At 55.5% G+C, this 27,557-nt stretch overlaps 1 protein-coding gene and 1 non-coding gene across 5 annotated transcripts; both read left to right on the top strand.

The window, feature by feature from the left end:
• Positions 1-411: 411 nt before the first annotated feature.
• Positions 412-25,744, top strand: MIGA2 (mitoguardin 2). 4 transcript variants are annotated; one of them, XM_034664648.1, is made up of 17 exons: positions 491-547; positions 2,917-3,024; positions 3,127-3,353; positions 4,477-4,687; positions 6,197-6,309; positions 7,167-7,284; positions 7,651-7,787; positions 13,866-13,983; positions 15,559-15,659; positions 16,252-16,367; positions 17,323-17,395; positions 17,561-17,647; positions 21,467-21,565; positions 21,872-22,006; positions 22,717-22,770; positions 23,498-23,614; positions 23,814-25,744. In XM_034664648.1, exons 3-17 carry the CDS (start codon positions 3,258-3,260, stop codon positions 24,018-24,020), a joined length of 1,782 nt encoding a protein of 593 aa, XP_034520539.1. In that variant the 5' UTR covers positions 491-547; positions 2,917-3,024; positions 3,127-3,257; the 3' UTR covers positions 24,021-25,744. The 4 variants fall into 4 exon arrangements, 3 of the variants coding, with proteins under 3 accessions (XP_002915278.2, XP_019650815.2, XP_034520539.1); XM_002915232.4 differs by lacking the exon at positions 2,917-3,024 and having other exon boundaries at positions 412-547; XM_019795256.2 differs by lacking the exon at positions 2,917-3,024 and having other exon boundaries at positions 486-547; positions 3,172-3,353.
• On the top strand, positions 5,416-5,488 carry TRNAK-CUU. The gene has a single exon. It is a non-coding gene; the product is annotated as a tRNA-Lys (tRNA).
• Positions 25,745-27,557: the final 1,813 nt, after the last annotated feature.

The raw sequence follows: 27,557 nt of genomic DNA on the forward strand, positions 1-27,557 counted from the left end.
CTGGTAGCGGAAATTTGCAAACAGCTCCAAAAGAAAGTGGAGAGTGCCAAGTTTGGTTTAAAAAGATGCTGTGGGAAGTCAGAGGCAGTGGCATTTGAAAATGGGCCCTTGAAGGGCGGGCAGAAATTGTGTGTGGACGGGGAGGAGCAGAGAAGCCGAACAGGGCTCAAACCGACCGCAGGTCCCTCCCAGAAAGAACCCTTAGAGACCTCATAGCTCCGCCTCAGCCTCTTTAAGGGTGGCCCCGCCCCACTCAGCCACGGGAGTCAATCGAATCCCGACGGCCAATAGTAGGGGAGAAGAGAGCACTTCCGCGCCTCAACCGCACTTAGGGGGCGGAGCAGAGGCCGAGGGAGGTGCGGCCAGGCTGGTCACGTGATCCGGCCCATTGGGCAGAGGCCGGAGCGGCGAAGAACGCTTCGGCGACGTTCATTGGGCAAAGGAGGGTTGGCCCTGCGTGAGGCCACGCCCCCCGCGGTGGCCGCGAGGTTGGTTGCGCGGGCGCCGGGGAAGGAGACGCTGTCCTTCCGCAGCGATGGGATCCTGGGTGAGTGGCGCTTCGGGATGAGCCCGTGCGACGGGCGACTCGGCAGGGCCCGGGCCTGAGGCTTGCAGCTGGGGGGGAGCTGGGTCTGAGCAAGGAACTGGGTGGGAGCGCAGGCGTCCAGGCTCAGACGGACTAGAAGGGCCCGGGTTGGAATAAACGGGTACCCAGGCCGTGGGCGGCGCGAGAGGTGGAATGGAAGGTACCAGGTCAGTGAGGAAAAGCCCGGGGCTGGAACGTTGCAGGGTCGCAGGTACCCGAACCTGGGCTAGGAAAGCACCCGAGATGTAGGGAGCAGGTGTGCGGGCCGTGGGTGGCGCCAATGGGCACCTGGACGACCCTCAAGGATATTCCAGGGGTCGAGCAAGAGAAAAGGGGGCCTGAACCGGGGCTGCGCAGGGAAACGACCGAGATGGGATGAGCAGATTCTGAAGAAGGGGATATCGCCGAGGTCCAGTGCGGGAGTGCCCAGTACCCAGCTTGGTCAGACTTGTAAGGTGTCTAGGGTGGAATGGACAGAGACTGGGCGGAGGGTGCTTCAGAGGAGTGCCTGGGCCCAGGACATGCTGGGGTCAGGGAGGAAAGACGGGCTGCTCAGGCCGGAGTCATGAATAGGATTGCTCAGGGCAAGGGAGGAGGTGCCCCTGTGGAAAGTGTGGACATCCAGGCTGAGAGTGTTGTAAGTGCCACAGCAGGGGCGGAATGAGGAGGTTCTTGCCCAAGGTTACGGGGTAACTTGCCCAGCTGGGAATGGCGTTGGAAGTGTGCACAGGGTGGGAAACGTTGCTACAGGCTGTCATCATGGAGAAGAAGAGGCTTCTCCCCAGGTTGTGTCAGTGGGGGTAGAACAGGGCACCGTTGAGCGGCGCCTGGACCCGAGCCTGGAGTGAAGCCAACTTGGGGGCTAGTGTTGTCACCTTGCACTTGCCACTCTTCCTCTCATCTGGAGCAGCAGAGGCTGCTCTTGACTCTCCTGCAGGCAAGTAACCGGCCTCCCAGCCCCGTCTCGAGCCTGGAGCACGTGTTCAGGCTCATTGTTGTAGCTCCCTGTGGGCTTCTTACCTGGGCCCAGAAGTCCTTCAGGTGTGGCAAGGAGGGAGACGTGGCAGCTGTAGCAGGCGCCTCAGGGGAAACACCGTAGCTTCAGGAGCCCTTGCAGCGGAGGTCACATCCCAGTTTGGTCAGTTAGCGAGGTCAGTCAGCTTACCTCTCATGGCCTCAGTTTCCCCATCTGTCTCTAAGTCACTAGACTCCCAGCCAGAGCCTGTTCCAAGCCGAAATAGTGGCTGCTGATTCTTTGGGGGGGATGAAGGGGCTGGCTTATGATACGAACCCGGGCCCTGACCACTGGAGGTCACAGCTCAGTTCACAGCCTCCAGGCAGGATGTCTCCTATCTTGACAGCATGACCGTTTCCTTGGCCCTAGACTGGCTGTTCCCCGGCGCGGCCCCCGCACGCACGCAGCCGGCGCTAGGGCTACACTGGTGGGATGTAGTGGGTAGGATGTCCATCCTTCCCACTCACTGGGGATAAGCTGTTTCTTGTGCTGCTCCAGTGACTTTGGCCGCTGTCCCAGGTTGATAGGGTCTGTCCTGGCCTGTGTATTCCTTCTGCTTGAGGTCCCAGGAGACCTTGAAGGCATCCTTGGTCTTTGCGGTGGCAACGTTGGGGAGTGCTCTGCAGGACCTCAGGGACTGGGCAGTGTGGACTCAAGCCACTTACTCGCTGACCTTGGAATGGGGCAGCGGGGCACCCTGAGGGTCTCAAAGGCCCCAGGGGAAAGTTGCCCTTGTAGTTTGTGGTTCTGCTGAGGCTGGCCACTTCCTGCTGGATGTCAGATTTAGCGAAGCGGTTGTATTGAGCACAGAGTCTGAAGTCCAGTGGGCCTTGGTCCAAGTCCCGATGTTACCTCATACTAGCTGTATGACGGTGGGCTCCTCCTGACTTAACCCCTCCGAGTCTCACTTTTCTCTTTGGAAATTGGCAGAGATGGGGTGCGGGGCTGGATAGCATCTCCTTCACAGAATTGTAACGATCCCGTGAAATAACATATGTAAGGAACCCAGCGCAGAGTACCCACATAGAGTGTAGTGGCTTTCGTATTTGAGGGAACACTGCTGCTTTCATAATACAGCCCACAGGAAATAAAAACATTCTTGGCTTTGTGGGAGACAAAAAACACGTAATGATTCTCAGTCAGGGGCCTGACCCTTTCGTGGCCTGAGCTTTTTGCATAGCCAGTGGACCACGGGTTTTAAAAAGCTTGTGCAAGTGTGTTGTAAAGCCCCAAGTTGGAGGGTGAGCTATCCATCTCCCAGGCCTTGGGTCTGTTCTTGGGCCAACATACCAGAGATGCTGTCTTCTGCTCCTAGGGCTCAGGGCGGGCAGAGGGTGTGTGGGCCCTAGAAGTTCCATTTGGCTGCCTTCCTGCTGGTGGTTCCAGAAGGCAGGGGCCTGGTTCCAGGCCTGGTGTTCCGAAGGTAGGCTTTGCTCCCACCTCACCCTCCAGGGCACTCTTATGGGCATTTCACTGTGCTCACGGGAGCATATCCTTGTGTCTGACTTGGTCGTCTGTCTCCCAGCTCTGTGGAAGGACCCTCTGGTATGTGTGTCCCTGTCTTTCCGAGGCGTGGATGGTGCCTGGGACCCAGCCAGCGGCCAGTTGAAGACATTTTCCTTGGCAGCTCTTAGACCCGAGGGTGCTGGTCCTGCCATGGCATTCCGGAGGACTGAGGGCATGTCCATGATCCAGGCACTAGCCATGACGGTGGCCGAGATCCCTGTGTTCCTGTACACGACCTTTGGGCAGGTAAAGTTTGGGGTGGGTTGTGGTCCTGCCTTTACCCCTCTGACCTCTGAAACACTGAGCCACTCATCCCAGGGTCCCTGGCATTTGGGAAAGCTCATCCCTCATTATTGCCCCGAATTTCTGGGGTCTCTCACCTCTTTAAGCAGAACAGGAAGGACTAGGTGAGGCGTCTGGGACCCCAAGCCTGGTCTTCACCCTAGGGCTGTGTGAACTCTTGGGCTCAGTTTTTCAGTCTTTCAAAGGGGTTAGTAATGCCTTCCCTACCAACCTCAGATGTTTGTGGCTGACCAGGTCCTTTGACACTTCTAAAGCTCTGCCGTGTGGGGTGCGGCCCCAGCCGAGGGGCTCCCAGTTTAGCAGGCAGAGCGCAAGGAGCAGGGAATTGTACAGATGGGGCAGTTAGGTGGAGTGAATGCTATCGACTTCAGGGAGACGTTAAGAAATGGGGTCAGGGGCGCCTGGGTGGTGCAGTCGTTAAGTGTCTGCCTTCGGCTCAGGGTGTGATCCCGGCATTATGGGATCGAGCCTCACATCAGGCTCCTCCGCTATGAGCCTGCTTCTTCCTCTCCCACTCCCCCTGCTTGTGTTCCCTATCTGGCTGTCTGTCTCTCTGTCAAATAAATAAATAAAATCTTTAAAAAAAAAAAAAAAAAAGAAATGGGGTCTGGAGGCCCAGGTTTGATTTCTGACTCCCCGTCATCTTGAGTACGGGTCTTAACCTGCGTGAGCCTCAGAGTCTCACCTGGGAAATGACAGGCGTTCATTCAGCCAGGTGGCGCGGGTAAAATCCTAGTGCCGTGCCTGGCATAGTGGGGCTCGGTCACAGCAGCTGTCAGAATCACGACCGATGGAGTTAGGGACACCTACTAGAGCCCAGATGTGATCTCTTTGGCATTGTCATTTTGCTGTTCCCATCCTCCTCTTTACGTCTCCACGGTCCACATTTCAGAGGTGCTGGCCAGGTCCCTGCGGGGGGGGGGGGGCTGTCCATCATTCCTGGTCAGCAAATACCCCCTGAGTGCCTGAGGCCTCCTTGTCCCTCAGGTGCTCCCCAGCACAGCTCTGCCCCCCTCAGAGCTCTGCCAGGGAGATGTAGCCCAGCTGCCTGCCTCTTTTCCTGCAGTCTGCCTTCTCCCAGCTGCGCTTGACACCAGGCCTGCGGAAGGTCCTTTTTGCCACAGCCCTGGGGACGGTGGCCCTGGCCTTGGCCGCCCATCAGCTGAAGAGGCGACGGCGGAGGAAGAAGCAGGTCGGCCCCGAGATGGGGGGCGCACATCTGGGCACGGTGCCCCTCCCCATCCTCATGGCCAGGAAGGTCCCGTCAGTGAAGAAAGGTAGGTGTGAGGTGCTGGGGGAAAGTTCGACCTGGAGTTAAGTCCCAGCTGCACCCCTGGTCACTGTCGGATCTCGGGCTAGTGATGTCCTGTCTCCAAGCTGAGTTCTCCTCCTCCGGGAAGCGGGGATGGCGGTAGACACTGCCCTGAGTCATCACCAAGTCAAGGATTTGGTGGGTGATGGGGCCAGAGGCACATGTCCTGTCGGCAGCGGTAGTTCTCAGTATCTGAGGACCCCTTGGGAACACCTGCGTCCAAAGGGGGCTGGCGGGACACAGCTCCCCTGCCCAGGGATGGAAGTCCCCTGGCTTAGAAGCAAGAAGGGCCTTGTGGTTCCTGAATCAGATGGCATTCTCCCCATCCCCCCTCCTTTTTTTTAAAGTTAAGTTCAGCCTTTTGAGCATACAATTCTTTATGCAACTTCGTGTGGCATCCGTAGTGCTGTGTTTGCACCACATCGAGAACTGTACCGCCGTGCTCACAGTCCCTCCACGTCCTGTGTCGTCAGCCCCCTCACCTCCCCTGCAGCCCCTGGTTGCCTTTGAGCCATTTTGTGTCTGCTGGTGTGGCTTTCAAAACCCTTACGGACCCTGCTCATTTTGTAACCCAGCAACCCAGTGTTTGCCACGCCTGAATATCTTATGGATTTCTTCCTGAGGCAGGAAGTCCTCATAGGCTCACACCTTGGGAGAAATCTGGTTTAAGAAACAAAAAATCCCCCTGGGGGTGCCTGGCTAGCTCAGTCGGTAGAGTGTGCGACTCTTGATCTCAGGGTCATGAGTTCGAGCCCCACGTTGGGCATGGAGCCTACTTTAAAAAAAAAAAAAAGAAGGAGGAGGAGGAGGAGGAAAAATCCCCTTATATGAAAATGAATTTTAATTGGGAATTATCATTGCAAAAGGGAAGTTTTCTCTTTACAACTAGAAAAAGAAGTTTTAAGACTAGTCTAGAACAGGACCTGAGAAGTGCTGAGATAGCTGGGTTTCTGTGTTCACGGGCCCCTGGGATACCTGGAGTTGCTCCCATGCCGGCCTCTCGCTTGCCTACCCCGTCCCACCACCCCCACTTCTAGTGTTACCTTCTTTTCCCTTCCCTGCTTTTCTCACTTAAAAAAAAAGTTTTGTGTGTATTTAAAAAAATTCTTCTCAAATTCTTTTTGGAAGGAGGAGAATTCCAAATCAGTCAGTCAGCGACACAGGGGAGACTGAGTGAGAAGTAGGCGGAGAAGTCGCCAGACCTCATTCTCTGGCTTATCTGGCAGGTCCTGGGCCTTCTGAGCCGGGCCCTGTGCCAGGCGACAGGGATACACGCTAGTGAGCCGGACGACAGGCAGAGGCGTCGCACTCTGCTAAGTGCATGCGCTTGGGCGCTCTGCCGTCCGCCTGACTTAGAAGGGGGGGCAGGACGAGCTCCCAGATGAGGAGGGGGAGGGCCGTCTGGAGGTGGGAAAAGCCTGCGCAAAGGCCGGACTCGAAGGCTGCGTGACCGTTGCACTCCTGTTCCTCATAGGCTTCTCCAGCCGGAGGATGCAGAGCCCCAGTAGCAAGAGCAACGACACTCTGAGTGGCATCTCGTCCATCGAGCCCAGCAAGCACTCAGGCTCCTCCCACAGCTTGGCTTCGGTAAACAGCGGGGGGAGGGCACCGGGGCGCTGTGCTCAGGCCCTGCTACCGAGGAGGCTCTAGTCTCTGCCCTCGGGGAGCGGACAGCCTGGAAGGCAGACAGGAGAGATCTCCTTCGGTCTCTCCTCCGTCCACACAGGCTTTCCGAGCTTGTCGCCAATCACTTACTGAGCCAGGGCCAGGCTTCGGTGAGAGAGCTGGATAGGGGCAGAAGAGAGGTGGGCGGTCCCGCGTGGGGGAGAGGCTTGTCTATGAAAGTTCATTCATTTGTGCATCAGACACAGAGCAGGCGTCTGCTTTGTGCCAGGCACTGTGCTGGAGATAAAGAGATAAATGAGACAAAGAGAAGCATATTTTCTCCTGGGGAGTGGCTTTGGCCTCATTCGCTCATCTAATGACCCGTTGGTGCAGTGAGCTCTGAGCCTGGCTCTGGCCTGGGAACCCAGGGGTGAGCAAGAGACGGCGCTTGCCCTGGAGGAGCCCACATCCCGGCAGGGTGACAAGTGGCGGGGGCTCCCTCGGTCTTCCTAGTCCCCCCCCCCCCCCCCCCCCGCNCCGCCCAGTCGCAGAGTGCCAGAGCAGGGAACAGGCCGGGATGGCTTCTGTAGGAGGCTGGGCTGGCTGTTGGCTTCTTTCCTCCCACTTCTGTAGTTTCTGTAAAGTGCCGTCCAGTGCTTAGAGTTGGTGGGACCAGGCCTTGCTGAGGGCTTGGCCGTGTGCCGGGGTCTCACTTCAGGGATGGTTTTCGGAGAGGGTGTGTGACAGAGGACCAGGCCGTGGGAGGGGCTTGGGTCCTACAAAGGGTCTGGGAGGGCCTTACCCCTTGCCCTTGGGTCCTTGTGCTGCTTGGTGCCCAGATGGTAGCAGTGAACTCATCCAGCCCCACGGCTATGTGCTCGGGACCATGGGACGCCAGAGGGTTGGAAGAGTCCGTGACCACCAGTGACGGCAACGCAGAGAGTCTCTACGTGCAAGGTACTGGCCAGCCGGCCAGGCATGGGCCTCTCCTGGGGTGGAGGTGGGGGAAGAATGGCCCAGGCTGGGCTCAGGTCCCCTTCCCAGGTGCTGGTTTGCAACCCCACTCCCAACCCCAGAGCCGTCATTTGGTGGTCTGCAGCCATTTGTGGATAGGGGACAGTCTCCAGGAACACACCTGGTCTGAATGGAGGCTGTAAACTGACCCGCGTGGAAAAGTGACTAGGAGCCGGCTCACGCAGTCCTGCCTGTTCTTACACTTTCGTGTCCTGCCTCCTTGCTTTTCTGACCCCGTCTTGAGTGTGGGGCCTGGCCGCTCTCCTCTGCCGAGGTCAGACTCTCCCTTGTCTTCCCATCCGTGCGCAGGCATGGAGCTGTTCGAGGAGGCTCTTCAAAAGTGGGAGCAGGCGCTGAGCGTGGGGCAGAGAGGGGACAGCAGCAGCACCCCGACACCAGGAGACAGCCTGCGGAACCCCGAGACTGCTTCGGAGGTACTGTTGGAGGTAGGTGGTCCTCTCATGCGGCTCTCTTAGCTCCCAGCCGTGGAGAAGCTGGAGGTGGGGCAGGGAGGCAGCCAGCCTTTGGGAGACAGAGTAGCACCCCGCCTTCTGCCGGGCCGTCCCTTGTGCTCCTGGATGGGAGCTTACCCTTCCACCAGGGTGTCCGTCCACCCAAGGAAAATACACACGTAAGGTGCTTAGCACACACCTGACGTTTGGTAATCACTCAGTAGTCCAGGGTGGTGATTACACCCCAGACCCAAGTAGGTGAGGAAAAGGTGGATTTTATGAAGGATTGTTGGGGAACAGCCTGCCTTCAGCTAAGTGGATCCCACAGCCTTTGTCTTGTCATTAGACACTTTTTTGGCACTGTCAGTATTTATTTCCACATCAGAAAAGAGAAAATAAAAAAGCCAACAAAAAAAATGTTTGTGTCCGGGGACGTTTACTGACGCATCATCTTGTTAACAGTGAGAAACCAGAAAAAGCTGGAAACGATCTGCATGCCTGTCGGTAGGGGTCTGGAGCACAGTGTGAGGGAAACCTGTATAGGCTCATAGGCTGCTGTCTCGCAGTATGTCATTAAGTGAAAAAAAGCAAGGTGTGGGATGTGAATAGTAGGACCCGTGTGTGGACGTGTTCGGAAGGACATCTGTCCGTGTGTATGTGTGCGGATGGGGAACTGCTGGTGTGTATGTGAGTTTTTACTTTCCTCTGGACACGTAACTGGGGAAGCTTAACAGTGATCTGTGAGGATCGGGTTGAAAGGGAAAGGTGGAAAAAGGTTTTGATGGTACTTACTGTTTGGCCTTCTTAATTTCGAGCTAAGCTTATGGGCAGGGCTTATATAGGTGGTAGGGTGGTGGGCTGTTTCTGTTTTAGTCTTTATGCTTTTATATATTTAAAAAAAAAAAAGCCCTATGAGCTCCTGTCCTCTGCTGGAGTGAGGACGAAGTTGGGGCTCTTCGGGGAGCATTCTGACAGTATTTGGGGAGTCTGTCAAGGTCAACTTCAGGCGTCAAAAAGGGAGGTTAACCCAGGAATTGGTTGCACAGGTGAGGGGTGTGTCCAGAACATAGGAGCCACAGAACCTAGAACCATGGTGGGGGCTTATTGGCAGGCGTCCCCCCAGCTTGGGTAGGGTGGGGCAGTGATACGGTGTGAGGCAGGACTGAGAGGGGTTTGTCTGCCCATTGCCCTGTCCCACGCTTTCTCCACTTGTGCATCTGTGGGCCATGAGCCAGTTGGCAGGGGAGCCTGAAACAGTTTGCGGCACCAGGATGAGGACGTGCCTGGCACAGCTGGTAACAAGTGGACGGTCTGGTGCTCTTTCCCCCAGCTGGGGGCATTAGCTCAGAACACACCACACAAGCTGGAGCACGGTAGCTACAGACAGAGGACATCGGAGAAATGCCCGGGGGGGGGTGTGTGTGACAGAGCCTCCGGTGCCCAAGGGCACACCTGCAGGAGGGTTCTAGATCATGGAAGGAAGGGAGGCAACTGTTTCCAAAATGGTATCGATTGCTAATACTACACCTTAAAATTCTAAAACTTTCATTGTTCTTATCGTGAAAGCAATGAAGTGTTCCTCACAGGATAGTGAGAACCACAGAAATAGAAAAGAGTTGGGGAGGAAAGCACCCAGTCTTTGATCTTTGGGCAGCTCATGTCGTGTGATGCGGGCAAAGGCCCTCGGCCTCCCTGAGCACTGGGGCCCTTGGTGGGACACCACTGCCAGCCCTAGGATCCTGGTGCAAAGTAGGCACTCAATAAATGATCTCTGTTGTCAGTATCATTGATGCCTACAACCCTTCATCCAGACACAACCGCTTGGTATCCTTCCAGGCATTTTTCTATCCTAAGAAATTTTTTTTTTTAAAAGATTTTATTTATTTATTCGACAGAGATAGAGACAGCCAGCGAGAGAGGGAACACAAGCAGGGCGAGTGGGAGAGGAAGAAGCAGGCTCATAGCAGAGGAGCCTGATGTGGGGCTCGATCCCATAACGCCAGGATCACGCCCTGAGCCGAAGGCAGACGCTTAACCGCTGTGCCACCCAGGCGCCCCCTAAGAAATTTTTTTAACAGGTTTATCAGAGGATTACTCATATACCGTAAAATTCATTTCATTTTAGTTCTGAATTGTACAATTCATTGGCTTTTAGTGTATTCAGAGTCGTGTGTTCATCACCACAATTAATTTGAGAACATTTTCATCTCATGTTCCCACTGAGTCCCATGTACTTCGTCAGCCCTGGGCAACCCCTCATCTACTTTTCACCTCTATAGATTGGTCTGTTCTGGACATTTCTATAAATGGACTCATGATCAGTGGCCCTTTATGACTGGCCCCTTTCCTATAGCATAATGTTTTCAAGGTTCATTCTCATAACTTGGATCATTACCTCATTTCTGTTAATCACTGAGTAATGTCCTGTTGTACGGCTGGACTGCATTTTATTTATCCACTCATCCATTGGTGTATATTTGGGTTGTTTTTACTTTGTGGCTCTCACGAGTCATGCTGCTATGATCATTTTGTGTGCAAGTTTTTGTGTGGACACTGTTTTTAACTCCCTTGGGTGTACAGCTGGGAGTGGAATTGCTGGGTCCTATGGTAACGTTACGTTTGACATTTGGAAGAACCATCAGACGGCTTTGCAGCCGCACCATTTTACATTCCCACCAGCCGTGTAGGAAGGTTCCGGTGTCTCCACATCCTTGCCAGCACTTGTTTTAGTCTGTCTTTTTGGTTCTAGCCGTCCTAGTAGGTGTGAAATGGTTCTCTCACTGTAGTTTTGATTTGCATTTCCCTGGGCTAACAGTGTGGGGCTTCTTTTCACGTGCTTGTTGGCCCTTTGTAGGTCTTCTTGGGAGAAGTGTCTGTTCAGACCCTTTATTTTTGATTTGGCTATTTATCTTTTTTTAATGATTCCGCAATTTTATAAATTACTCAGTGCTCATCATGACAAGTGCCCTCTTCATCCCCTTTATCTGTTTCACCCGTCCCCCCACCCCGCTCCCCCTCTGGCGCCCACCAGTTTGGTCTCTGTATTTAAGACTGTTTTTTTTGTTTGTCTCTTTTTCTGTTTGTTCGTTTGTTTTGTTTCTTAAATTCCACAAATGAGTGAAAGCATAAGGGATTTGTCTCTCCGGCTTATTTCACTTAGCATTATACTCTCTAGGTACATCCACGTTGTTGCAAATGGCAAGATTTCATTCTTTTTATGGCTGAATACTATTCCATTGTGTATCTAGATACCACTTCTTCTTTATCCATTCGTCTGTGGATGGATACTTTCATTTACAATAGCCAAGACACGGAAGCAACCCAAGTGTGTTTCCACAGGCAAGTGGTTATGTGTTTTTATTATTGAATGGTAAGGGCTCTTTATATATTCTAGATAAAAGTCCCTTATCAAAGGTAGGATCTGCAGATATTTTCTCCCATTCTGTGGATCGTCTTTTCACTTTCTTGATGGCGTCCTTTGAAGCACAAAAATTTTTTTTTTGATCTTTTGTATTTCTTTAAAATTTTTTTTATTTTACGTAGGCTCCCCAGCCAACGTGGAGCACGAACTCATAATCCTGCGATCAAGGGTCGCACGCTCCTCCGACTGAGCCAGCCAGGTGCCCCTGAAGTACAAATGTTTTAATTTCAATGGGTCCAGTGTATCTTTTCTCTTTTGTCATTTGTGCTTTGGGTGTGAAGTCCAAGAAACTGGTCCCTAACCCGAGGCCACGTCACTGAGAAAGAGCGGGCAGACCTCTGCCAAAGCTACAGGGCTGTGCCGGCCGTGCTGTGTGGGGTTGGGTCCTATCAGAGACTTTGGCAAAGCGGACAGTGGGTCCTGGGGTTCCATGGGCTCTGCTGGGGCTCTAGCTAAGTGAGCTGGGCCACTTGCCTCCTTGGGTTTTCTCTGTGAATCGGGGTCACAGCCATATCTGCCTTCAGGGATGCTGCAAGGCTGAACAGCGGGGTGCCTGGGCCAGGGCGAGCCCTTGGTGAAAGGACTATTTCCATCCTTGCCATCCTCCTCTGAGCACTTTCAGCTCCGACCCCCGTGGCTCGGGCCTGAGCTGGCCCTCGGCCCGTCCGTGAGGTCTGTTTGCATACAGGTGCGGGATCTGGCAGCCTTGGTGGAAAACAGAGTTTTCCTACCTGTGCCTCGCCCCTTGGCCGAGAAGCTCGTGCGGCGAAAGATGCAGTGCCTGCTTCTTTCCACATACCAGCCTGGAGGCCAAGGGCAGGAGGAGCTCGCTGAACCATAGGCGGTTGTGTCTTCCGTGCAATACTTTCCCGAGTACACGGTTCATAGTAACGGTGGAATATGAACCCAGCCTTTTCTGGGAATCTGACTGCCCTCTTATTATAATGATGTTATCATCATCATACATGCTATCTTATATGTGTGTGTATATATATATATAAATACATATATACATGTTACATGTTACATATTACGTGTATTGTATTATGCATTATATTTTATATATATGTTATATATTATATCCTAATGAGTATTATAGTAGCCGGTACTTACTGGTATCACCACAGCCCAGCCCTGTGTGAAGGGCTTTGCATACCTCCTCTCCTTTATATTTTCCCTAAAATCCTAGGAAGTAGGTACTCTCATCTCAGTTGATAGGCAAGGAAACAGAGGCTTAGAATGAGGAAATAATTTGCTTGTCAGCATTGTTCAGTAGGAAACCATATAGCTCATTTAAAATTTCTTAGAGGCCACACTAAAAAGCAAAAAAGAAACTTTAAAATCAGTTTTAATAATACATTTTATTATTTGTTTGTTTATTTCAAGTAGGCGGGCCTTGAACGCATGACCCCAAGATCAGGACCTGAGCTCAGATCAGGAGTCGGGCGCTTAACCGACTGAGCCACCCAGACGTCCCTTAGTAATACATTTTATGTCCTCTAGTGTATGGAGTATATTATCGTATCAACGTGTGATCAACATGGAGCATCACTGAGATATTTGATTTATTTATTTAAAGATTTTATTTATTTGAGAGAGACAGAGATAGAGCATGAGCAGGAGAGGGAGAAGCAGGCTCCCTGCTGAGCAGGGAGCCCGACATGGGGCTTGATCCCAGGACCCCAAGATCATGACCTGAGCTGAAGGCAGACGCTTTTTTTTTTTTTTTTTAAGATTTTATTTATTTGACAGAAAGAGAGACAGCCAGCGAGAGAGGGAACACAAGCAGGGGGAGTGGGAGAGGAAGGAGCAGGCTCCCGGCAGAAGGGCCTGACATGGTGCTCGATCCCAGAATGCCGGGATCACGCCCTGAGCCGAAGGCAGACGCTTAACGAACGACTGGGCCACCCCGGCGCCCCTTATTTTATTTTTTATTTTTTTTTATTTTATTTTTTATTTTTTTTAAAGATTTTATTTATTTATTTATTCTACAGAGATAGAGACAGCCAGCAGAGAGGGAACACAAGCAGGGGGAGTGGGAGAGGAAGAAGCAGGCTCACAGCAGAGGAGCCTGACGTGGGGCTCGATCCCATAACGCCGGGATCACGCCCTGAGCCGAAGGCAGACGCTTAACCGCTGTGCCACCCAGGCGCCCCTATTTTATTTTTAAATATTTGTTTATTTGAGAGAGAACGCACAGGCTCACAATGGGGGAGGGGCAGACGGAGGGAAAAACTCAAGCAGACTCCCTGCTGAGCACAGAGCCTGCTGTGAGGCTGGATCCCAGGACCCTGAGATCATGACCTGAGCCAAAACCAAAAGTCAGACGCTTAACTGACTGTGCCACCCAGGTGCCCCTGAGATATTTTAGAGTATTTTTGTTGGTTTGCGGTTTCTGGGTCCTAAGTATTTGAAATGCGGGATGTGTTTATACTTAGGGCACCTCTGTGTTGGGACAGACCCCATTTGAGCTGCTCATTCACTGTATGTGGCTGGTGGCTCCTGTACTGGGGAGTTCAGGTCCAGACATGGGCCCTTGCTGCTGGGCCCCCGAGCCTGCTCCCTTTTCTCCCCCCATGATTGGTGGTAGGGGGACCGTTGGCCTGGGGGGTGTGGAGGGCCCGGGTTGATGTTCATTGTTTTAATTGCAGCCTGAGTCACAGCGAAGGGAGTTTGCAGAGAAGCTGGAGTCCCTGCTGCACCGGGCTTACCACCTGCAGGAGGAGTTTGGGTCCACCTTCCCGGCCGACAGCGTGCTGCTGGACCTTGGTGAGCTGGCCTGGTTGCAGGCTGGGGGGGGATGGGGCGGGGGAGGGGGGTTATCAGGGTGGAGGTGGGAGGTGGTGGGAGAACTGGGGTGTGGCTCCCTCAGAATCCTCAGAGCCTTTGGACCTCCTTCGATCAGTGCCTTATACGTAGATGGGGAAATAGGCCTTAAGGGACAGAAGAGAGGTTTTTTTTTGTTTTGTTTTTGTTTTTTAAGATTTTATTTTATTCTGTTTTTTTAAAGATTTTATTTATTTATTTGAGAGAGAGAGATAGAGCACAGAGGGAGAGGGAGAGGGAGAAACAGACTCCCTGCTCAGCGGAGAACCTGACACGGGGCTCGATCCCAGGATCCTGAGATCATGACCTGAGCCGAAGGCAGACGCTTAACCGACTTGAGCCACCCAAGCGCCCCTAAGATTTTATTAAGTCACCGCTACACCCAACACGTGGCTCGAACTCACAACCCCGAGATCAGGAGTCACGTGCTGTACTGACTGAGCCGGCCCGGTGCCCCAGAGGTGTTCTTTTATATGTAGTAGGCAGGAGCAGGGCTTGATGAGGCCCCGGGAGTCACCGGCCACTGTGCCTTGACCCAGCCCCTTGGGAGCAGACCTTCAGGCGTGTGTGTCCACATCTCCCCTGACGGGTTCCAGGCCTTTGGTTTGAGCCCTCTTCTGTGGGATGCCCTCTTCATGAGGGATGGCTCCTGGATGTTAGTCGAAAACAGGTCTTGCTGTTGCCCACCCCGCTGAGGTCAAGGTCCGTGGCGTCAGGGAGCAAGAATGAAGCTGTTCAGCCAGACAGCCAGTGTTGTCCTGGTGTCCCCAGTGTGCCAGACCCTGTGCAGTGAGTGGACCGCAGGACCCTTCTCTGGGTGTTGTGAGCCCTGAGGGGCACCATCAGACTCCTGGGTCCAGCTCCCCAGCTCTGCCAGTGGTGACACAGGCCTGGCAAGGGCCAGCTGCAGCGATAGACCCTCTCACGGCCTGTCCCGGAGTGGCTTTGCCTGAAGAAGAATCCTGGCCTCCTCTGGCCTCCCCATGTGGCAGAGAAGGCTGGTGGGGCCTTTAAGGACATGGCGTCTGCTTATCTGTTCGACACACCCTTCCTAGGTGCCCTGAAGGTCCAGACTCCCGCAGCCCTTTAGCGGGTGAGGCTAGAAACACCTGTCAGTGGCCCTTGCGTTCCCTTGAGCTGTTTGTCATGAGTGGCTAGGTTTCAGTTTGTCGGAGAGGGGAGTCAGCTTGCCCAGGGCCACCCAGTGCGGCAGAGCCTGCCCATGCAGAGTTCAGGGGCCATCGGGCCGCAGGGGGCAGCTGTGTGGCCTTGGGCAGGTGCCCTTAGCAGCCCCATTCCACACCTAGCTGTGCCCACCTCCAAGGAGGCTGTAACGTTGAAAGAAGCCTTTCCTTTGAGGTGGTGAGCCGAGAATCTTCGTGCATACGTGTTCAGTACACAGGTGCTGTGCGGCGAGCCAGCCCAGAATCAGGTGGTGGTCGCTTTGCCTGCGTGCATTCCAAAAAGCCCGGTGATTTCAGCCTCTCAGCTCAGCCCTTCTCTTCCTGCTCTTCCCAGAGAGGACCCTCATGCTGCCCCTGACCGAGGGCTCCCTGCATCTACGGGGGGATGATGAGGACAGCCTGACCTCCGAGGATTCCTTCTTCTCTGCTACCGAGGTGATGGGGGGCGGGGTCGAGGGGCAGAGAGGGAGGGCGGGGTGGAGTGAAGCCCGGGCCCCTGTGGGACTCTCACCATGAGCACTGGGTCATGGGAAAGTGAAGGCATTTCCTCTGACAGGAGCAGAATTTGGCAGTCCCCAAGTGCCGCTCCCCGGGGACCCCATGCACTTGCCGGGGACAGGGAGGCGTGAGAAGCCAGGGGTCCTGGGTCCTGTGGGTGAGGGTCGGGGTGTTCACCCCCGTGGCTCCAACACACGCTGACCTCTCCCTTCTTAGACTGCGTGCCCATTGCTTGGCGTCAGTCTCCTGCCATGGCCACCTGCGTCAGGCCCGGCCGCCTACCTGACGTGAGAAGATGTGGGCACCTGTCCAGTAGATCCCTCTGGGTCTGGCCCCTGGCAGAGATGGGGATGCTGAGGGCCAAGCTGGACTCAGATCAAGGCCTCTTGCCTGTTGGGTCAGTGTTCCCTCTGGCACCCCCTCTGAGAGGTTGGCCTTAGGGCGTCCCCTGGGTGGGCACCCTCACCCCTGGGATGCTGCCGACACAGGCGGTAACACTACCTTCCCCTTCCTGGGCCTCCTCCCCCAGCTCTTCGAGTCCCTGCAGGCGGGAGATGACCTGATCCCACTGTCCAGGCCGGCCGCGGCTTATGAGGAGGCCCTGCAACTGGTGAAGGAGGGGAAAGTGCCCTGCCGGACCCTCAGGCGAGCTGTGGGGAAGGAGGTGGGGAGCAGGGGCAGGTGGGGAGGGCCCTGTCCCCCCTCGGAGGCCGGAGAGGCCAGCAGTGCTTGGTGAGGACCGCAGGGCTCTGGCGGCGGCTCCTGCCCCAGCCGCGAAGGGTCTAGGAAGACCTGGAGTTCTAAGACAGGCAGGCCTACAACTAACAGCCCCAAATTAATATAATTAATTAGTTAAATAACAATTGTTTCTGCTTATTCTAAGTTATCACAGGGATCTAACCACAGAAACTCAGTGGGCTCTCTTCCAAAGCCCCGTGTCCTGAAGTCATTTGTCTCAGCGGCGGCTCTGAAGCCGGGCCCCAGGGACGGACAGCCCTGATTCCTTCCAGGTTCTGCCGCTTCAGAGCCTGGGGCCCTGGCCGAGTTGCCCAGCGCCCCTCAGCCTCAGCTTCCCCGTCTGTGGCATATTTAGGGTTTCTGATTCATCTTAAATTAATTTTGCTGTTTGATATGAAGCTTAGAACTTGGCTTTTGGCCATGACTCTGGATATGAGTACGGGTTCAGAGTTCACTGACTGAAAGTGGTCGAGAGTCCTGGTTACCGACATGGATGAGGGGAGGCAGACCGGGGCGCCTGCAGGTGCCCCAGAATGGAGGGCAGCTCCCCGCCCTGGTGTCCTGCCAGCTGGGAGCAAGGGGGTCATTCCAGTCCTCTGCCAGTTGGGGCCTGAAGGAGGCCGAGGTCAGCCCGACTCCCAGACCTGGCAGCTGCGCTCAGTGCCACTGAGAACAGCACTGCCTCAGCATCCAGTCAGCCTCTTCCCTTCAGCCTGGGGGGCGCTGAGGCCTAGAGGAGGGCAGGCACTTGCCCAAGGTCACACTGCCCGGCTGAGGTAGGGCCACTCGGGACTCCAGCCCGACCCCAGAGGGCATCGCTGGGCAGGTCCTGGGGGCAGTGACTGACTGTGCTTTTCCTCAGGACTGAGCTGCTGGGCTGCTACAGTGACCAGGACTTTCTGGCCAAGCTGCACTGTGTGCGGCAAGCCTTCGAGGTGGGTGTTGGGGGCGCCTGGAGAGGATGGAGCCGGGGCTGGGGACAGTCGGGCAGTCTGCCAGGCCTGCTCCCACACCGGGCTTCTCTGGGCAGATGGGTCACCTGCCCGCCCCGTTATACTGCCCTCTCTGCCAGCTCGCTCCCCTCCCTTCTCATTCCTTAGGGTCTTCTGGAAGACAAGAGCAACCAGCTTTTCTTCGGGGAGGTTGGCCGGCAGATGGTGACGGGCCTCATGACCAAAGCCGAGAAGGTAGCTTTTTTTCAGGTCTTCTTCCCACCTCGCTTTTTTTAATTTTAATTTTTGTAACTTTTATTTGGTTTTGTTTAAAAAAAAAAAAAAAAAAAGCCCAGGATGCCTGCGTGGTTCAGTAAGTTAAGTGTCCGTCTGTTGCTTTCGGCTTGGGTCATGATCCCTGGGTCATGGGATTTGAACCCTCGATCGGGCTTCCTCTCCTTCTGCCCCTCCCCACCCCACGCACAGTGGTGCCCTCTCTCTCTCCCTCTCTCAAATTAATAAATAAATCTTAAAGAAAAACAAAAACCCCAATCTGAAATCAAGCTGAGGAACTTTGACTTCATCCTGAAGGATCTGAGGGAGCTGGAAAAGGCGTAGGGGGGGTTTCCTGTGCTGATTCTGAAAAATACGGCTCTGTATTGCTTTTTATTTCTGATGATACCATCACCCAATTTTATACAATTCAGTGACTCCAAAATGCAAACCTTCGAAGGTCCTTCTGAACCCCACCTGCCAGAGGGAGCCACTGCCACAGTTGGCTCTGCTCCTCCTGCCCGGTTTCACAGACTAACCCTTGAACATGGTTATTTAATTTCCGAAGTTCCCTATGGACTGTTTGGTTGTGTAAGAGTTTATCTGTGCATCGGTCCGCATTAACGGACGCACTCGCTTTTATCGATTGTGTCATCCTCCCTTGGGCAGCCTGGCTGTGGTTCATCGAGTCCTGCAGTGGAGGGCCATTTGGGTTGTGTCTGATTTTCCGCTGTGACACTGCTGTTACAATCCGCCTGTTACAGACCTCTTTAGGGACCTGTAGTTTTCCGTGGGGCAAAGCCCAGAGGTGACGGTACCCTGTCTCGGGGACTTCTGGGTTTTGCCAGTCTGCTCTCAGAAATGCCTTAACAGCCACAGTCCCTGCCACTGGTGTCATCGTGTGTGTCCTTCCATGACACCAAACGCACGGTGTCGGTAATTGGATGCTAGTAACCCTTTTAATCTGTGTTATCCATTCTTTCGTGTTTCTTTGATTATTAATAAGGCTGCATGAATTTTCATGTTTATTGGCCACTTGTTGGGGCAAAGCCCTTGAAAACGCCTCTCCCGAGTCCTTTTCACCTCACCCATCCAACTAGTGGTTCTAAAACGCACCTCTGGGGGCACCCGGCGTTCTCCATCAGAGGAGCGCAAGACTCTTGGTCTCGGGGTCATGAGTTCCAGCCCCATGTTGGAGGTAGTGATGACTTAAATAAATAAACTTCTAAAAAGAAATAAATGAAAAATAAAACGCACCTCTGACCTCATCACCCAACTGCCTGAAATGTTCTCTTGCTCCCACTGCCCTTGAGGTCAAAGATCAGACTTTGTTCTGTAGCCAGCTGCCACACACACTTCACCCTGTCCAGATGAAGGGCTCAGGCTTTATTTATTTATTTTTAAAAGACTACTTATTTGAGAGAGAGAGAGAGAGAGAACGAGTGGGGGAGGAGGGGTAGAGGTACAGGCAGACTCCCCACTGAGCGGGGAGCCCGCCGCGGGCCTTGATCCCAGGACCCTGAGCCAAAGTCAGATGCTTACCTGACGGAGCCACCCAGGCGCCCCGAAGGGCTCAGGCTGTCAGTGTATACTTGTACCGGACTTTCTCCTGTTCTGGGCCTTTGCCTGTGTTGGTCCCTCCGCGCCTGGAACGCTGCTGCTCAGTGCTGTTGTCCTTAACTACCTTATTGTGAAATACACACACGGGAGTATAAAAGCATATCTTCGGATTTAACGAATGAGAAGGTTGAACCCCTGTGTGCCCAGCACCGAGGCCAGGAAGTGGAACTTACACCAGTGTCTAGAAGCTCCCCGGTCCCCCTTCCTCCCCCTTTTCCTTGGTTCCCTGTTCTAAGTCCCTGCTAGCCATCTCTCTCCCTAGGAGGGCTTCGCCAAGAGCCCTTGGGTTCGGCCCGCCAGCATGGCCCCGTGCCCCGGCATCCTGTCTGCAGGTTGTTCTCTCTCACTACTCGCTGAGCTGCCTGAGGGCCAGGACCGCAGTGGCCCCTGCATCGGTGTGTGCCCAGCCCAGGGCCTGGCACGGGGCAGGTGCTCCGTAAGTGTTTGTAATCATTGTCCCAGCAGCTGCTGTTCAGCCAGCAGCGAGCCCAGCACTTCATTCATGTTTCTTTACCTCCAGTAGCTCATTTGGTCCTGACCAGAGTCTCCACTCGGTGGATACAGAACCCAAGCCTGGGGAGGGTCAGGGGCTTGCCCGGGTCCCTGAGCAAGGGAAGGGCAGAGTTGGCATTTGAACCCAGGTTGGCCTGACCTCAGCTGTGCCATTGGCCTGTTCTCTGTGGCCTCCCAAGACAAGGTAGGAACAAGCAAGTGAAGGAAGGGCAGGTGACGCTAAAGCGGGTGCCGGGCACTCAACCGACGGCCCGTTCTCTGTGGCTGCTCCCTGACGGGCCTGGAGGTGCACTGTCCTCGCTCTGCGTCCACCCCGGTGTGGGACGTGGGTTTTATGAATGGGTGGGTGGCAGCTCTGGAGAGCAAGCCTGCACTCAGCCTTGGGACCGGGTCAGGGACGGATGCTGTCAGACCGTCGCAGACAGGCGGAGCCGGGAAGGGCCCCCCACCCCCCGGGAGGGTGCTTGTTCTGGGGGCAGCACCTAGGCTCTGAACTTGCGGGATCAGCCCCTGTCGTCGCTGCGTGTCTGTGGGCCGGACCTGCGCCCTCTCCAAGCCTTGTCTCCTCACGCATGTGTGGGCGTGTCCCGGGACCTTGGGGGACAATGTCAGACATGCTTGGCTGCCAGCCCTTCTCTGCATCATCCTCGTTGACATGTGAAGAAACTGAGGCTCAGGGATTAAGGCGTGGTCTGGGGTCATCCTAGCAAATTCTCTTTACAGCGTAATGAAAAGAGTTATTTTTTTTTCATGATTACAAAAATATTCATGCTCATTTTGGCAAAGCCCCACAGACACATAAAAGCAACATGAAAACTTGTCCCCGGCTCCACTGTGTTCACATTTGGGTGAACACCTGTCTGGCGGCCCCTCCCCCCAGGGTTCTGTGTAAGTGGCATCAACTGGCCTGTGCTCGTCTGTGTCAGCTCCACCCTGCCGGCTCTTGGGCACATCACTGATCTCCCAGAGCCTTAGTATGCCTAGCTGTAAAGTGGGTGTACTAGGGGATCGTCCCTCTTAGCACCGCGTGAATTAGATGCGTTGATCCACATGAGAACAGACCCCGCCCCCCCAGCTTCATCCGCATGCGCACATCATGTCACGAGCCCCAGCTCCACCTACGGGGCCCCCGAGAGCGCAGGATCTGTCCTGTGTGTCGAGAGCAGCCCCAGGTCTTAGAGACTATTCGTCGTTTAGGTCCAGGCACTGGCTGACGGTGTCCCATGCATGAGCTCACGGACTCCCCCAGAATAGGCCCAGGAGTGTGGGCTGTAGCTTCTCCCATTTCACCAGCGACACCCAGGGGCATGGAGAGCTTGATCTGCTGCCTGACTCGGCCTCCTGTGCTCAACGCATCTTTGCAAAGTGAGCTCATGCTGGCCTGTGTGTGCATCTCCTAGGAAGCGTTTGGTGCTCAGTTGTGAGTTGGTCTGAGACATTGTGGGGTGTGCTGTCTTTGGGCCTGTCCCGGACGTGCCCCGGCCTCTGAGAGGCACGTCGTGATGGGCAGAGGACACTTCTTGCCCGGTTTTCTCCATGGCCGCTGCTCAGGGATCGACCTCAGCCCTGCCTTGGCTTGTCCAGCCATGGGCCTGTTCCTGTGGGTCTCATCCCAGTGAGTCTTGGAGCCTCTCTTATGACCAGAACAGGCTGTGCTTCTCCCCACAGAGCCCCAAAGGCTTCCTGGAGACCTACGAGGAGATGATGGGCTATGCCCTGCGGCCCGAGACCTGGGCCACCACGCGGCTGGAGCTGGAGGGCCGTGGGGTGAGTTGCCATGGGGTCCCTAGTACCCGAGATTCTCAAGCAGGGAGGGGGTGCCTGCGCAGAGCTCTGCCTTGATTTTGAGGCCTGAGATGGGCCTATCGCTAGTGCCAGGTCTCAGTTCCTGCCCTGCCGTGGGCCCAGGCTGTCGGGGAAACAGCCCCAGCTGCACCCCACTGCGGTCTGGAGATGGGCCCGCTCACCCATGTGTTCCCACCCAGGCCCCCACGCACCCCCGCCTCTCTGGACTCAGTCTTCCCATCTGCACAATGGCCCCGCAGCCTTCAGTGCATCCCTGCCCTCTCACAGGTGGTGTGTATGAGCTTCTTCGATATTGTGCTGGACTTCATCCTCATGGACGCCTTCGAGGACCTGGAGAACCCCCCGTCCTCGGTGCTCGCCGTCCTGAGGAACCGCTGGCTGTCAGACAGCTTCAAGGAGACGGTGGGTGGCTGCCCTCCACACACACTCATGTCACCCCACACCTTGGCCCAGACTCTGCTTTCCTCTGTCCCTGGCTTTGGGTACCAGGCCTGGGCTCCCCACCCGTCAGGCAGCAGTCACCCCCCTGGGCAGGTTCCCCTCCCCCGCATGATGTGCGGCTCCGGAACCCAGGCGGACCAGGTGTCTGCTATGGAGCCGCTTCCCAGGGGACCCCGTTGTTCTCTGCGCCTGTTTAGAACCTGCATGGTGGGCGTTTTCCTTCTGTATTGTGGTCTCCGTTAATTCTACTCAGTTTTAATGCATCTTATTAAGTTAAAACAGAGGAAAAAGAAAGGAACAGCAGAAGTGGAGTGCAGGGCCCTGTGGGGCAGGCGTGAACTGGGGCTGGTCTTCCCAAAGTTTGCAGGCCGTGACTGGGGACCCCCACAACCTCTGAATGAGGTGGGGATGCTGGGTCATGGCCGCTTTACAGAAAAGGAAACTGAGGCCTGGAGAAGTTCAGCAGCTAGTCCAGGGGCCTGCCCCTGGAAGGGTTAGGATCAAGGTTCAGGTTTAGGTGTGGCTGGTTCCTCACCGAGGGGAGGGAAGCAGCCGAGCTCAGGCACCAGGCCACACCTTCCTGCTTGGGGTGGGGGGAGCGGGGGACAGAGAGAGGCTGTGGGCCTGGCCCGTCATTCTGAAACCTCGGTGGGGTCCCATCTTTGGTTTAGGCCCTGGCCACTGCTTGCTGGTCAGTCTTGAAAGCCAAGAGGAGACTGCTGATGGTGAGTGACCCCTCGGGCCCCGGGTGTGGTACCCACCTCAGCTGACCAATTAGCATGCGCCAGCCCTTGGTCTGGGGGCAGGGTGGGATGGGGTGGGGGTGGGCAGAGGAATGGGGCCGGTGCAGGGAGGTCTTGCTGAGCCCCCGGGCCCTGCCGTAGCTCTTGGCACCTGTCCTGCTGTTATCTCTCCCTTGACCAGGAGGACCTCAAAGGCACATGGAGGTCTGCTTTATCTCTTCCCCAGGACCCCGCACAGCACGGGCCATTGGGAAGCATTGAAGGACCCAGAGGGGAAGGGGCATCCTGGAGGGAGGAAGGGATGGTGTACAGGGGTGGCGGCTGGCTTGGTGGAGGCATCTGGTGGGGGCAGGGGAAGCAGGCAGAGCAGCCTCCCTCCCACCCCCAGGCTGCCGTTATCTGTGCTCCCAGGCAGCGACTGGCTGCTCTGTCTGAGCTGCGATCCGTTGCTCCCCTCTGCCAGCCAGGCTCTGCTGCCCGGCTGATACCAGCTGCCACTGCGAAGTCCTCTGGGCGCTTTCTGTGCTGAGCACCCCCCGCCCCCTCCTCGTGCAGGCCTCACAGCAGCCTCGAGGTTACCCCCATTCTGCAGGGTCACTCAGCAAGCAATCGACTGAGCCAGGCCTCCCTCCAAAGCCCAGCTCTTCCCCCAGGGCCCTGCCGCCTCCCTCTGCCGGCGTCCCAGCTCTCAGCTTCGCCACCTTTGCAGGTGCCCGATGGCTTCATCTCCCATTTCTACTCCGTATCGGAGCACGTTAGCCCCGTCCTAGCCTTCGGCTTCCTCGGACCCAAGCCCCAGCTCTCAGAAGTCTGTGCTTTCTTCAAGGTAAGCAGAATGCGCAGCCGACCTGGGCTGTTCCCGGAGCAGGGGTGCGCCCGGCCCACATGGGTGCCCAGGAAGCACTGGGGGGCGGAGCCTGTGGGTGGGGCGGGGCTCCGGTAGGCAGGGAGGGGCTTTGGGTGGTCTGGAGGGTGTGGGGGGGGTGGCCGCGGGAAGCCCGGGCCGACGCCAGCCTTGCCTCCAGCACCAGATCGTGCAGTACCTGAGGGACATGTTCGACCTGGACAACGTGCGCTACACCTCCGTGCCGGCGCTGGCGGACGACATCCTGCAGCTGTCGCGGCGCCGCAGTGACATCCTGCTCGGCTACTTGGGGGCGCCAGTGGCCAGCAGCGCCGGCCTCAACGGGGCACTGCCCCGAGAGAACGGGCCCCTGGAGGAGCTGCCGTAGTTGCGGGTGCGGGCTCGGGGAGGGGCGACGGCCGTGAGAAGGCCATCTCCTCCCCTCCTTTAGGTCTGCACTGAAGGGCCTGGGGATCCATGGCCATCCGCAGCGGCAGAGCCTGGGCCTTGGTGGCCAAGGGTCGTTGCCCCTGACCTTGTCCCTCCTCATCGTCTGGGAATCCCCGCCAACGGCCTTGGAGAGGGCCAGAGCCCCTGGGAGCCCGCTTGACTGCCCTCAGCTGTCCCCGGGGGGAAGTAGCGGCCGGACCAGGGTCCTGTGGGGCTGAGGGAGAGGAAGGTAGTGGCAGAGAGGGGGTGGTATTGTGAGGAGACGTGGGACAGGCAGAGCCGGGATGCCCTTGGTGTGGGACCCCAGAACCTCCCCCCACCCCAGGGCTGCTGACGAGGGGGGTTGGGAGGGTAGAGGTGGAAGATGGGGGTGGCGGGGCTCTGTGGTGAAGGCCACGATGTCCTGAGCTGGGAGGTACCTGGGCTAGACAGTCTTTGGCTGCCCGGTCCTGCTGGCCCTGCCCCTGCCCCCACCCTGGAGAGCTTGCAGCTCCAGAGAGGGAAGGTGGGGTCACAGAGGGCCTGGGGAGCACCCTGGGGGGTGGCAGGCCTCGACCATCCAAGGGTGGGACAGGGGCGGGTCTACTTTCCTTGTGCCATGTCTGGGCAGGGACTGGGCCCTTGGCAGACCCAAGCAAGAAACCAGAATGCGGTCCTCTGACATGCCCTCGTCCTGCCAAAGACTGTCCTTTCTCTTCCCCCTTTGCCACCACCAAAGACGGGGGAGGTGGGGCTGGGCATCCCGCCCCACCCACCTGCCTCTGTGAGCCTGGAACCCCCTGGGTGGTGCTCTGGCTGAGCTGGAGGCTCTGACCAGGGCCCATCGGGGGCCCAGGGACCACATCAGGGAGGTCAGAGGACGCACAGGGCTGGACCAAATCCCCTGCCCTCATTAGGACAAGAAACTTTGCCGGGCGCTTTGCCTTCGGCTCGACGCACAAATGCTCTAGCTGTGCACTGGCTGGTCCTACAGCCGTCCGCACATTGTCCCCACCTTGTCCCCACATCTACAGGGTGCCGTCAGCCCTGCAGACTTAATTCTCTCACAGTGTTTTCACTGGAGGTGGGATGTTTTATTTATTGCCTTAACACTTTATTTTGAGGTTCTGCCCCTTTCAGGCCGAGAAGCCTCCCAGAGACATTGAGGCCGCCTTGGTCTCCGTACTCTGGAGGACTGGCTCCCCAGACCAGGGCCCCTCTCCCCTGAATGGCAGAGGGGTCCCAGGGAGAGAGAAGAGAAACGAGAGGGGTGGTGTGAGCCGGGCCCATCAGCTCTGAGGCCACTCCCCTGCCTGCACACTCCCTCCTGCTCCCCAGACTGGAGGACCCCGTGTTGAGCCAGGGCTCTGGCTCCGACCCCCCGCTCTCTGAGGCTGGTGCCCAGGAAGGAGCAGCCTCCTGGGTGGGAAGGCCCGGGGTGGCCCTTCTCCCCTCCATCCTCACATTCCATTCATTTGCACTTACCCTGCGCTATGAATGTCATCTTGGGCCTGGGCCCCGGCCACTCAGATTTGCTCCCGAATCACTCGGAGTGGCATTTTCATTTTGTCTTTGTTTACACGTCCATGCACTGCCTCGGGCACTTGATTTGTTGCAGCTTCCAACTTTTGTATGGTAGAGTGTGTGTGCATCGACTTCCAAATAAATGATCTAAACAATGTCCTTCTCGGGCTGTGTGGCTCAGTTGGTTAAGCGTCTGCCTTTGGCCTGGGATCGAGTCCTGCATTGGGCTGTCTGCTGGATGGGGCGTCTGCTTCTCTCTCTCTCTCGAAAATAGGTGGGATCTTTAAAAAAAGAAAAAAAGTTTTAAAAACAACGTCCTTCCACATGGCCATGCTGATGGGTACATGTGTGGCCATTGGCTTCCTGGGCCACTGCTGGGGACTCGCTCTTTGGGGTGCAGTAGGTGGAGTTTCCAAGAGGGCAAAGGTGGAGGGAAGCTTTGTGGGGGCTGTGAGTATGGCAGGGTCCATGGGTCCTGAGGCAGGGAGGGCCCCCAGGACGGCGGGCCAAGTTAGGTAAGGTCACTTCTCTCTGGGCCTCAGTGTCCACATCTGTAAGATACCGGTGTTGGACCAGCTATGGGGGTGAGGGGCAGGCTCAGGTTCAGTCCCTGTAGAGCTGGGATGAAAGCCTGGAATGGGTAGGAACGGACCAGATCCAAGCTGGCCAGATCTGCAGGTGTTTTCACAGGCAGTCAGACCTCAGGAGGTTTGTTGGAAAGGTACTCAAAAAAGCCTTCACTTTGAAAACTTAAAATGTACATCAAAGTTAAAAGGAAAACCCTGGAAAGGACACCCATCAAACCAACACCTTGAATCATTAATACACATTTCACTGTATTCACTTCATGTAAATATTTCTTCTCTAAAATATTTCAGAGTGTCAGACACGTACTTCACCCCTAAATACTTGAACGGGCAGATCTTACATTTTTTTAAGTCCAACAGAGGGCTTGAACTTATGACCCTGAGATTTGAGACCTGAGCTGAGATCAAGAGTTAGACGTTCAACCGACCGAGCCACTCAGGCGCCCTAACTTTAATGATTTTTTAAAGTAGATTTACAGAGGTGGGCAACTGTAACCACAATATAATTTTAGAACAATCCTATCATCCCCCAAAAAAACCCTTTGTGCCCATTTGCAGTAAATCCCCTAACCCCCAGGGCCCCACCCATGTATTTTCTCTCTCAACTTGCCTTTTCTGGACATTTCCTGTAACTGGGATCATAAATATGTGGTCTTTTGTGCTTGGCTTCTTTATATAGAATCATACTTTTTGAGATACGTCCATTTTACGGCATGTCTATTTTTTTTTTTAAGATTTTATTTATTTATTCGACAGAGATAGAGACAGCCAGCGAGAGCGGGAACACAAGCAGGGGGAGTGGGAGAGGAAGAAGCAGGCTCCTAGCGGAGGAGCCTGATGTGGGGCTCGATCCCATAACGCCGGGATCACGCCCTGAGCCGAAGGCAGACGATTAACCGCTGTGCCACCCAGGTGCCCCATGTCTCAGTATTTTATTTTTCAGTTGCCGAACAGCGTTCTGCAGTGAGTTTTCCCCACCAGTGTGGATTCACGAGTTTTGATTTATTTGATAATTTACAGAAACTTGCAGTCATCCTTCTGATGCTCCAACAGTCACGGAATTGACCCCCAGGGACCCTTTGAGCTGGCTCCTGGGTCTTTTTGATATCCCCTGCCCCTATCCGTCTTTGAGCACTCCCTTCCCAGGTAAGATGTCCCAGGAAGCTCAGGATCCCAGAGACCAGAGCTGGGAAGGCCGAGGGGAACCCTGGCCCATTTCTGTGGCAGATGGATAGTGACATCATGGCCCCCACAAACCATGCCTCTTGGAATCCATGTCCTTGTATGGGCCTCGCCCATAACAGCTCTGGGCTTGGCTGTGTGACCTGCTTCGGCCAGTGGGACAAGAGCAACATGATGCAGGCAGAGCCTCGAGCACTGGAGCT

Source organism: Ailuropoda melanoleuca, chromosome 7 (genome assembly GCF_002007445.2).
Source record: "Ailuropoda melanoleuca isolate Jingjing chromosome 7, ASM200744v2, whole genome shotgun sequence".
NCBI classification, from domain to species: Eukaryota; Metazoa; Chordata; class Mammalia; order Carnivora; family Ursidae; genus Ailuropoda; species Ailuropoda melanoleuca.